The sequence below is a fragment of the Crocuta crocuta genome, unplaced genomic scaffold (genome assembly GCF_008692635.1).
Source record: "Crocuta crocuta isolate KB4526 unplaced genomic scaffold, BGI_CrCroc_1.0 scaffold79, whole genome shotgun sequence".
Taxonomy (NCBI): domain Eukaryota; kingdom Metazoa; phylum Chordata; class Mammalia; order Carnivora; family Hyaenidae; genus Crocuta; species Crocuta crocuta.
In genome coordinates this window covers 709,258-722,066 of record NW_027533329.1, presented here as the reverse complement: position 1 = coordinate 722,066, position 12,809 = coordinate 709,258, and the positions used below count along the sequence as shown (strand labels likewise).

General features: G+C 33.3%; 1 protein-coding gene across 1 annotated transcript in view; it reads left to right on the top strand.

Moving 5' to 3' along the window:
* The first annotated feature begins 11,374 nt into the window (after positions 1 to 11,374).
* The window catches only part of LOC144218292 (glutamate dehydrogenase 1, mitochondrial-like), a 46,326-nt gene continuing 44,891 nt past the window's right edge, over positions 11,375 to 12,809 (top strand). Inside the window, exon 1 of the mRNA XM_077748139.1 lies at positions 11,375 to 11,433. Within this exon, the coding sequence (XP_077604265.1) occupies positions 11,375 to 11,433 (59 nt within the window). The remainder of the gene's footprint in view (positions 11,434 to 12,809) is intronic.

Below are 12,809 nucleotides of genomic sequence, written 5' to 3'. Positions count from 1 at the left end.
CAATCATACATTACTCAGTTGTGGTCAGCTAATAAGGCTATAAATGTATATATACCTGAGCAAAATCAGAAGTACACTAAACAATTTGTTCCTGATTAACTTGAGGTTGTTCTGTCACTATGTGCTCTTTAATCCTAGAATTATTATTCATAAATTGAGCCACAAGATTGAGTTAACTGATTTTTCTAAATGTGATTTATATGTATTCTAAAGTCATCTGATGTTTTTGAGAGCATGGTGTCACTTACTATTAAAGAAAGGAAAGAAAAAACAGAAGAAGTACAAGGAACATTAAAGATTGCTGGCAAATCACTAGAAGCTAGGGAGAGTAAAGAAAGGACTCCCTACTAAGGTTTCAGAGAGAACATGGCCTTGATGACCACTTAATTTTGAACTTCCAGTTCTTGATATGTGAGACACTAAATTCCTGTTGTTTTGACACACATATACACATGCATATGCATACATGTGGGAAAAGATTCTGGATCATGGTAAAACAGAACAATATAAAAAATAAAAATAAAACTCGTGAGTCAACATGGTGATTGAATAAATGATTGATGTTGGGTATATATAACCACAAATAAAAATGAAGACAGCATCTATCCTTAAATAAACTTTTATTTTTAACTGGTAAGCAAAATATAAACACATGAAGTATATTAGTAGCATTTATAAAATAGCAAATGTGTAAATCAGTTGTATATAAGTTCAGTAATGATAATGCTCATAAAGTTGGAGTTAATCAGTCACTGTTATCTATATGAGGCCATATTGATAATTCTTTTAAAATAGTATTAGAGTAAGACTTTCAGGAAGAAAATTTTAAAATAATATCTTTGGTAAGCTACATAAATATAGGATCTGAAGATACATGTATTTCTAAATACATTTAGAATTTCTAAAGCTTTGTGATGGCAAATTTGTATCAGCTTCATATACGTATATGTATGTATGTATGTATGTATACCCATATTGTTTCTCCACCATTCATGTGGTGACCATTCACATTTATATTCCAGCTAGGAAAATATAACTAACTATTATGAGAGATATCTATTATGAGAGATTAGTAAAATAGTGTGATGCTGTTGTGTTATTTCCATTGTCTCAGTGAGTGGAAATATTGATTGCTTATAACTCATACTGCATCTTTCTGGATGTTTCTATTGGCTAAAAAGGAGTAGTCTTGCTCAAGATACCATGCTCTCCCCAAGAACGACCTATATCTGATGAGTCACCCATACTGGGGTACAATGCTTGGCCCTTTGCTTTGGTTGAGAACAATTCCAAATCACTGTCCCTACTCCAGAGATCTTTGTGGGATGGTCTGAGAGTTCTGCTGCTGCTGCAGTACAATTCACCTTCTCTCTCTGTCTTATAAAGGTTTAGAAAATTAATGTAATAGGCGTTGATCTGTTGAAGAAACAAACTCTGAGATGTATTCCAAAATAATGTTTGTGAACAAATTTGCTAAATATCAACAATGACCAGTGCTTAACTTTCCACTCACTTGCCCCATTCCATATCTAGTGAATATTCAGTAAGTCCTTTGGTATTACTCAGTGAACTATGATTTCTCAATGAGCTTAAGATTTAATCTTCTATCTTTTGCCTGCTGTTCTTTTTACATTCTTACTAGAAAGGCAGAAAGGTATATTAGCATCCCCAATACATATGATTTTCAAATACTTTTTTCAGTGGAAGGGCATTCCTTGACATTGTGAAATTTCTAATATTACCAATTTAATTTGATTTGTACTTGTTGAAGACATAAACTAAGGGAAAGACTTTAATGAGATAATCAGTTTCTTGAAATATTGAACAAAATTTTATGCATCTTTTTGTGCTTGTTTGTGCATGCACAAATATGGAAAAAAGACTACATTTTATCAAAATATCCAAGGCTTCTGTGAATCCAAACAATATTTAAAAAGGGCAGTAAAAATGTAGGAGACAAAGTTATTACTTAAATAGAATATATCAGCAATTTTAACATTTCAGACCCGGTTCATTTCATTGGAGACCTACTACATACATTGAATGCAAATAATTATGCTACTTAGAAAACGATATCAAGTGATTACTCAGAGCTGAGCTCTGTTGTGAGCACATTACATTCTTTACCTATTTTAATCATTGGTAGCACCCTGGAAAACAGGTATTATCATCCCCATGATACAGTGGAGAATATTGCAACTCAGAATCTGAGGTACTTGCCCAGGGTCATATAACAGTGAATGAAAGAGTCAGAATTGAATCCATTTCTGGTTCTAAATCCTATTTTCTTGCCAGCAATAGGGTAGGCACTTAATAAAAGTGAATTTAAGTAAATTAGAAGTTTGACACCAGGAATATGTGATAAAGGATAAAAATGAAACATTCTTACCTCTTAGGAAACTGTCTTTCAAATAAATAAACTATAATATCTCTTCTATCCATCTCCATCCCTTAAATATTCTTTTTTTCCCCAACAGTTTTAAGAATCTATGATAAGGGATCTCTTTTAATTTTCACTTACGTATTCAAAAAAATTGTTAAACTACTATTATATGCCAGGAATTTTATTATGGATTTAATGGGAGAATAAAGAAGACCTTGTCCTTGTCTTTTGGGGGACCTAATTTAAGCAAGAGACACAAATAAGAAAAAATTTCATAGTAAAGAAACCAATATGTTAAATACAGTGGTCAAGAAAGCCCTATTACTTTTCTTTTTCACCTACAATTAATTTTCATACTGTACTAAACCTACCAAATTTCTTCTTCACCTTCTAAGGGATCATATGCATCTTTTTATGGAGGAAAGATTATGAATGCATAAAACCTAAAACTGTCACTAAAATGTGTTCAATAATTTAGACCAAAAAAATGAACTATTATATTGTTCCTCTAATCCAAGCTCTCTTGAAAATGAGGGAACAGGATTCCTTAATAACTGAAAGACTTTTGGGGGAATAACAGCCAGAAACAAGACCAAATGCCAAGTGTCCCACGTCCTGGTCTAGATGCTGCAGAGCTCTTATCTGAGGTGGTAAGGAATTGGGGTGTTCCAAAAGGAAAGTGGGCTTCTGGCCTAATAAAATCGAAGAAAAGAAAAAGTAAAATTCTGAACAGGTGTGAGGTGATATCTCATTGTACTTTTGATTTGCATTTCCCTAATAATAGGTGATTTTGAGGCTCTTTAATTTTGCCTTGGCTTTTCTGTTTCCTTGGATGTCTTGGAATTGTTTTTTGTTTCATTTTGGTTTTGGTTTTTCTTTTTGTTTTAGAATCCTTATGCTTTCCCAGAACCTTGGAGTTCCCATGAACATGGTCTTGAGATTTACTGAGTAGGAAATGGTGTCTTGGAGAAAAACAAAGGTAATTAGAGCCATCTGAATTATAGAATGAAAGATAGAAATTACTTTAAAGTCATATAATACATTGTCTACCATTTCTTGATCTCCTACCATGGATTCTCTTCCTAAGCCAGTGCTATGTTTAAATACTTTTCTTTGATAGAAACCTTTTCTAATATTGAATATTTAAAGTCGAGAAACAAATCTAAACGTTCTGTTGATTTAACTAACATTCAACATGTCAAAGTCGTAGAATAGAATTTGGGCAAAAACTAATTCTATTCTAAATTTGTGTATATACATATATGCATGTATATATATGTATATATATATATACACACACATACATGCACATATGCTTTACATATATAAATTTTATCTTATCTAGCTCTTTTGGATCATGTTTCTTTTCAAGTAGTTTGGTTTAAGAACATTGTGACTAAGTGATGGGAAAATAATGGAATGTAAAGTATGTTTAAAAGAAAAGCACAGTAAGAACACTGAAGGCTGCGAAATAAAATTGTCATCCTATTGAATAAAAATTACACAAAGATATTTGGTAATTTCATGTATTAATGTCTTTAGGTAAAATATTTGAGGACTGAATTTGTAATCCATGGAGTTTTGCTTCTATGTTGTTACTGACTGAGTAGTTTCAAGACTTCGTAGGAACAGTAGCAAAACATAAAAATAAAAACAACACAAACAAACAAAAAACTCCTGTGCTGGAGCACTGTCTTGGACAGACTTTGTCCTAAAGTATTAAAAGAAAGCCTGAGCATGGCTCAAGTATAGTGAATAAAAGTTCAAAGATTTGACAATGGCACAAGGAAATGTCTGTTGAGTAGCTTTTTAAATTTTTAATAGGTATCATTAAGAGTCAAAGAAGTCAAGGAAGTACCTAGAACACTAGAGTCTAAGATAGAATCATGGGTTCCCCACCATCATGCTACATTGAGAGTGAATATTTGAGAGCCTCCTAGCTTAGTTAACTTGGGTTTTAGTGTTAAGAATTCACTGAACTTAGTAAGTGTGGTTCTTGTAGTGTGTGGTCACCAAATCAGGCAGATATATATATATATAAAAAAAAAGAGTTTATTTAGCTCTTTGGCCTTGTAAGGGTGTGAGATGCACCTAAGATTCATTTTAAATGAATTAGAGAAATATTTCTTCTGAGTTTGAATAAAATGCACCAGAAAAGCCATCCTGTTTCACTTATGTTAACAAACAAATTGGGATGGCTTTGATGTGGCATTTTGTGGCTTTTGAAAAGAGTCAAATGAATTTTCATTTACAAACATAAATAATTCAATCTAGCACAGTCAAAAAAATCTATTTCAAGAAAAAGAAACAACAACAACAAAAAAAACCCTGATGTTGAACAACATACACCCTGATTTAATGTTCGTGACAGCTCTTAGAACCTGTTAACATTGCCATTTTATCTTAGCTTTCCTCAGAGTGGGTATATTGTATAAGCTATGTGTTACAGCCTGATGATGAAAGCTGTGATAACTTTTGGGGTCTTTTAAACTGTAAAGGATAAATCTAATCTTTATTGTCTTTAAAAAAAAGTCTAAAGCAAGTGGGAAAAAGCCATATGGTACTTCAAACCACAAGGGAAATTATACTTCTTTATATAAAGTGTTCCCACTAGAAAAAAAGGGTAACCCTTCTGTTTATCATTATATTTTATGAGGTAACTTCAATGAAATCATGGAAGTATTATCACATGAACAGCAAAGGATAAAATCTATTTTGCCAGGGCCCTCAAAGGATAGGAAATTTGGAATATGGCACAATTGAAGCTTATTTTCCACATTGCAAATGAGGTTCAAGATGTGGTATGGGTGAGTGACAGGAGGCTTTTTGCCATCAAAGAAGATGGTCAACATTTTCAAAACTTTTATGTGGGATATGAGGGTATATTTTACATGCCCAATTCAGGAACTAAAATGTACTTTTAATACAGTTTATGTTGATATTTTATGTGGGCAGAGTTTGTCTGGGTTGACTCAAATGTTCCAATGTGTGAAGGAAGTACCAGCAAACATGCAGAGGGAACTCACTAAAAACAGTATGTGTAGTGATGGAGGTTTTTTGAGGAAAATTGATGAAGTCATACCAAGGGTATTTTCCACCATGAAAAATACCACTTCTGTCTATTCATTTCCCTTGGAAAATAGAAGATCAAACAAAATCTTTTAGTAGAGAGTTTTCTTTCAAATATAACAAAGATTTTTTTTGCAAAAATAATGTGTTTCTCCTTCTCTCCATGTGCTCTTTTATTCACTCATCAAATACATGCTAGGTGACAGACATTGTGCCATAATTATAGTAACAGCAGTCAGCATGTATATACCCTTTATTATGAAACTTCACAAAACAGATGCTCCATGCTGATCTATACCCTACAAGAAAACTGTGAGAGTTGTGCTCATAGTTTATAGCTGAGGAAAATGAAGCTTAGTGAGGTTTTGGAAGTGATATTCTTAAGGAACCAGTATTTGAATCCAGGGTATCTGACTCCTTAGCCCTAACCTTGATGAATTCCCTATCCTCAAATCACTTATGTCTCAAATGAGACACAGATGAATACCCAGTCATCAAAAATATAGAACATTTATAGATTATTCACAAGGAAGGCAAAGAAAAGTGTTTTGAAATCCATAAAGAGAAACATAATAAAGATTAACTAGGGAAGAATCATTTTTTAAATAATAATTATTGTTTAAATAAATAATATTAGGTAACTGTCACCATATGATCCAGCAACAATGCTCCTTGGTATTTATCCAAATTAGTTGAAAAATTATGTTCACCAAAAATCCTGCACATGATTGTGTATAGCTGCTTTAGCCATAATTGCTAAACCTTGGAAGTAAATACAATACCCTTAGATAGGTGAATGGGTAAACAAACTGTGGTACACCCATAAAATGGAATATTATTCACTATTAAAAAGAAATGAACTATCAAGCCACAAAAAGACCTAGAGGAAACTTAAATACATATTGCTAAGTGAAAGAAGATAATCTACTGGCGATATATTACATGATCCCAATTATATGACATTCTAGGAAAGACTAGGTATAGACACAGTAAAAAGATCAGTGGTTGTCAGAGCATCAGCAGAAGGGAGGTGTGGACGAAGAGCAGAACCCAGGGAATTTTTTTCAGGTAGTAGAACTACTCTGTATGTATAATGGTGGATACATGTTATTTTATATTTGTCAAAACCCATAGAATGCACAACAGAAAGAGTGAATCATAAGGTAAACTGTGGATTTTAGTTAATAATGTATCATAATTGGCTCATCAGTTTTAATAAACATACTGCAATGATGCAAGATGTTAATAAAAGGAAAAACTGGAGGGTCTAGGAAGTGGACTGTATGGGAACTCTCTGTACTCTCTGCTCAATTTTTTCTGTAAATCTAAAATTGCTTAAAAATAGTATGTTAAAAAAAGTTGTAGGGGTGCCTGGGTGGCTCAGTTGGTGAGATGTCTGACTCTTGATATTGACTCAGGATGTGACATCGTGGTCATGAGATTAAGCCTTATGTTGGGATTCTCTCTCTCCTTTCTTTTTCCCTCCCACATTCATGTTCTCTCTCTCTCTCTCTCTTCGCTATCTCTCTCTCTCCCTTTCTTTCTCTCTCTCCTCCTCCCTCTCTCTCTTCCAAAATAAATAAATAAACTTTTAAAAAATTGTTAAAGAAGAAACAAAGATTTGGTTTCAAAAATGAGGCAGCTAGTAATCTGAAGATCAGTCAATCAGTTACCTAAGATATGACCCAATAAAAACATGCTGTGAATAAAATCTGTTACAATTTAAATAACTTCCTACAAGGATAAAAAATAAAAAATAAATTTAAAAAAAAAACAGAAGAATGCATATTTCCATTTGCTGTTTTTGTAGGGTTAAGCAAAGCTAAAGCTTGGTGTATATTCCACTTCTGATCAAAATAAAACTGCAAAGGGGACGTTTTGTCTTTTAATTATGGTATCCACTCAAATGTAACTTCTTATGTCAGTTATTTGATTTATATCACCTAATATTTGAGTACTTTTATTAAATTAGAATTATTTACAGTACTTTTTAATAAATTGAAGAATAATCTGATAGAGGTATTAATAGGATCTTATTTTTTGGTAAAGGTAAGATCTCACACTGAAGGTTGAAGTATGCTAATTACTGAGCATTATTTACATGCCACTCATTTGTGAATATTTTATTCTTAATTGGGTTAAGTACCTATTGTATCTTCCATTTCAGAGATGGAAAATATAAGATTTAGTTATGTACTAACTTGCTAAGTGTCAGAAGTTTCATAATTGGTGCAGCTGAAAACTCAACCCAGGAATCTGACACAACCTGTATTTCTAAAATATTGTCAGTGTTATTGTAGAGAGAAGGCAGCAATAAAAATGTTATTATCATTTAGCAACAGAAGCATTATTTTCAATTGCACAATGTAAAATCTAAATTAAAAAATTGCTTCTGTATCATAAAAATATTGTTTAGCAAATATGAAATGTATAGAAGTATAATACAAAAAATGATTTACAAAATATCACTTTCTAGTAAAAGTCACAGAAAGTGTTATGATTACTTTGTCAATTTCCAAGGGCTAGTGTGATTAGTGTGATTAGTTAATAAATTTAAACATGTACTTTATATCTAATGTTAATTGTATAATGCTTAAGAAATGGTAATTTAAAACATTTAAATAATAATTAAGACACATTTTATTCATAGGTTGACATAATTTTAATGTAATTTAGATTCTGATAATGCCCAATATTACATTTATATGATGATTATCTTTATACATACATGAAAAAAACTAGTGAACGGGTCTCATTGATCAATATAGAATAGTACATATCTGCCTACAATTCATGGAATTTTCATAGTCAGATTACTAATTTAGTAATCTGAGCATCCATTTAACAATCATTCATTTCTGGTCAATAATCATACCTTCACCAAGAATACTATCATATTATAGTATGAAACCCCTAAGCAAGGGAATGAAGTAATCATAACTTTTAGAGAAATAAATTTTAGGGAAAATGAAAGTTGAATTTTATGTGCATTTCATATTTTAAGACTTAAATTTTTTAATTGTGATGACTGAGCTTATCAATCAATTACAAGAAAATTGTCTTCTTTAAATATTAAGTATTCTCAACCATGAAAATGACATTTCTCTCTATATATTCTGGCTTCTTTTTATCTACTACTGGGCATTTACCCAAACAATATGAAAACATTAATTTGAAATGATACATGCATCCTTATGTTTATAGAAGCATTATTTACAATACCAAATTATGGAAACTGCTCAAGTGTGCACCCATAGATGGTGAATGGTTAAAGAAGTGGTACATATGTACAATGTACCATAAAAGGAATGAAATCCTGCCATTTGCAACAACATGGACAGATCTAGAGCATCTAATGCTAAGTGAAATAAATCAGAGAAAGACAAATACCATATATTTCACTCATATGTGGTATTCAAGGAACAAAACAAATGAACAAAAGAAAAAAAGAGATAAACGAAAAAAGAAGAGCCAGCCTATAGAGAACATAATGATGGTTACCAGAAGGGAGGTGGGTGGGGGGGATAGGTTAAACAGGTGAAAGGGGTTAAGGATACATTTATCATGACAGGTACTGAAAATAATATAACACTGTATGTTAACTATACTGAAACTTAAATAAAATGTTACATAACACAAAATCTACCCTCTTAACAAATTTTTATTAAGTATGTGCACATGTTTAGTAGATAAAATGTATTTCTATTTTTAGTTTGCTCAAATGCTTCTTATTTAATCCTATTCAGACTGACACTCATTACCTTCTTTCCCTGTATTTATGCAGATGAATATACATATATATATACATATACACATTTATGTATATACATATACACACATTAATGTGCATATATTTCTCCTTTGAGCGACTGATAGATGAATTGATGAAATAATTTATAGATTTTGTAATGTTGAAATATCCTTGCATATTTGCGATAAATTCAATATGATTAGGATTTATTATTCCCTTAGTTTACTACTTCTTTGATTTGCTAATATTGTATACCTATTAAGGGTATATATAAAGATGAGAGTTATTTAACATGTTTGTGTGTGTCCTATTCTCTGATTTTAGTACTGAATTTAAGATAAGTTAGATAACTGCACAACTTCATGTATTTGTTTTAACGTTTTATTCCTTAGAAGTTTCATAGAATTCTAAAAGCCTGTCCGGACCTATTTGGTAAATAGAATAATGTCCTCCCAAGATGACTTTGTCCTTACTCCTAGAACCTGGTGAATATGTTATATTACGTGGCCAAAGGAACCTTGAAAATGTGATAAAGTTTAAGAATTTTGAGATAGGATATTATGCTGGATTAACTAAGCGCACACAATCTAGTCACATGTACCTATATAAGCAGAAGACAGATGAGTGGGTCAAAGATATGTGACTGAGTATGACTGAACCCATCTTTTCTGGCTTTTAATTCTGTGCTGACTGCCAGCTCAGAGCCTGGAGCCTGTTTCAGTCTGTGACTCCCTCTCTCTCTGACCCTTCCCTGCTCACGCTGTCTCTCTCTCTCCTAGAAATAAATAAAAATATTAAAAAAAAAAACCAAAGTGGAAAATAAGTATTACAACTATAATGGTAATTGACAGAAACAAAACACAGAATATATGCAATGCTCCATTTGGTAGTCAAAGCAGCCAAATTTATTATAAGAACATATACATACATGTTGAAAAATATGATAAAGTACAATTTGATGTCACTGTTTAGATTTAGGCTAAGGGGCCTGCAGATTGATTCTCTTTGACAGCCGGACTCCAAAACAACCCTCCTTGCTTCTAATTGTCTGCTGTTTATGTCCTTGAGTAGTTCCTTTTAATGTTCAATAGGGCCAAAGTGTGTGACTAATAGGATATTGTGGATATTGTGAAAGTGATGGTGTACTATCTAGATACTAGATCATAAAAGGCATTAACTTTTTAGGTTGATTCTCTGGGAGGAAGCCGGCACAGGCTGTGAGGACAAACCATCCTGTGGAGAGGTCCAAGCACAGAGGAACTGAGGCCTTCCACCAATAGCCCACAACATTTGCTAGCCATGTGAATGACACATTTTTTAAAGAGGATTGTCCATTCAGTCTTAGTCAAAATTTCATAGCACTTAGCCCTGCCCAACATCCGATCTAGTTTCAGGAGAAACTGGCCATAAGCACCCAGGCAAACTACTACTGAATTTCTGACCCGCTGTATTGCAAGAAATACAAGATTTGTTCTGTGTTGTGTAAAGCCACTAAGCTTTGGGATGGCTGGTCACATGGTAGCTAACACAATCACCACTGCTGTAGCACTATCGGCACAAATGTCAACACGATAAAAATTACAAGTAACATTATTAGCAAGAAAATCATTTTCATGAGGAAAACGCTTGAAAGGATTTTGGAGACCTTAAAGGTCTGCAAAACACAAGTTGAGAACTTCTCCCCTGATATAAGGATCATTATTATTTTTATGATTATTTGGATTCACCACAGCATATTTAAATATTCCCCCATAGATAGGCATTTATATGTTATTTTTTCTTGTATTTGTTTATTTATTTTTAAGAGAGAGAGACAGCGTGAGCAGGGGAGGGTCAGAGAGAGAGGGGGACACAGAATCCAAAGACAGGCTCCAGGCTCTGACCTACCTGTCAGCACAGAGGCCAACATGGGTCTCAAACCCACAAATCATGAGATCATGACCTGAGCCGACATCGGACACGCAACTGACTGAGCTACCCAGGCGCCCCTCTTGTATTTATTTTTTTTAAATAATCGAAACAAATTTGTGATTGCCAAATGTTATATTTGATTTGGGATATTATTAGTTTCATAGTAATGGTTAAAACAAAAATAAAAATGATACTATCACAAGTTTGCATATCATTTGCTTTGTTAGGAATATTGAATCAGATACTTTGAGGTAATAACGATGGAGAAAGAGAAAGAGGAACGTGCTTTATGTATTGATCGAAATATAGATGTTGGCAGGCAAGTTTCAAAATCCAGTTCAGTTATATACTGGCTATTTCCATTTGGACAGATTTCTTTACATTTCAGTTGCTTCATCTACAAAAAGGGCAAAATAGTAATTTGAATAGTCTGCACTACATAGGTTTTAAATAAGTGAATTCATTTTGGCACTTGTTACAATGTTCAGAACACAGAAGAAATGTAATAACTATTCATAAATTACCTTCACACAAACCTGCATGCATAAATTCTTATTCCAGTTTTGCACCCAGCACAGAAATCAACTGAGTCTCAGATGAAGCATCTGATCTTATTGAAGACCCAAGGGACATTTGATGCCACTGAACATCAATCCACCTGAACTGGTTTTTCATAGGGTTAGAGGCCTGTAAGGGGAGGAGGCTAAATGAGGAGCAATGGAAGAGGACAAGGACAAATATCCTAAAGAGGGCACCAGCAGGAATCTTGCTGAAGGTGGATTTACAATGATATCAAATCATGAGAAGAATAGGGAGCAATGAACATAAGAATTTTGTTCATAAGCACATTTGAGACATTCCCATGGCCTCCACACACAAAAAAATGGGGAAGCCTTTGAAAACAGGACAGACCTTCTGTAGTGTATGAGCATGGGTAATTGCCCAGGGAAAATCTACTACAAAAATACAGTTATGCACAGATCAAGAAGTAACAGTTCAGTACAGAAAACATAATTTGTCCAAGATTATGCAGCTAATAAGTGGCAAATTTTCTTTTCTTTTCTTNTGGATATTAACCCTTTATCTGATATGTCATTTGCAACTATCTTTTCCCATTCCGTTGGTTGCCTATTAGTTTTATGGATTGTTTCCTTTGCGGTGCAGAAGCTTTTAATCTTGATGAGGTCCAAACAGTTTATTTTTGCTATTGACTTTTTTGCTTTTGGGGATGTGTCAAGTAAGAAATTGCTGTGGTGGAGGTGAAGGGGGTTGTTTCCTGCTTTCTCCTCTAGGGTTTTGATGGTTTCCTGTCTCATGTTCAGGTCCTTTATCCATTTTGAGTTTATTTTTGTGTATGGTGTGAGAAAATGATCTAGTTTCATTCTTCTGCATGTTGCTGTCCAGCTCTCCCAGCACCATCTGTTAAAGAGGCTTCCTTTTTTCCATAGGATACTTTTTCCTGCTTTGTCAAAGATCAGTTGGCTGTATACTTTTGGGTCCATTTCTGAGTTCTCAATTCTGTTCCATTGGTCTATGTGTCTGTTTTTGTGCCAATACCATACTGTCTTGATGATGACAGCTTTGTAGTAGAGGCTAAAGTCTGGGATGGTGATCCCTCCCGTTTTGGTTTTATTTTTCAGTATTACTTTGGCTATTCGGGGTCTTTTGTGGTTCCATACAAATTTTTGGATAGTT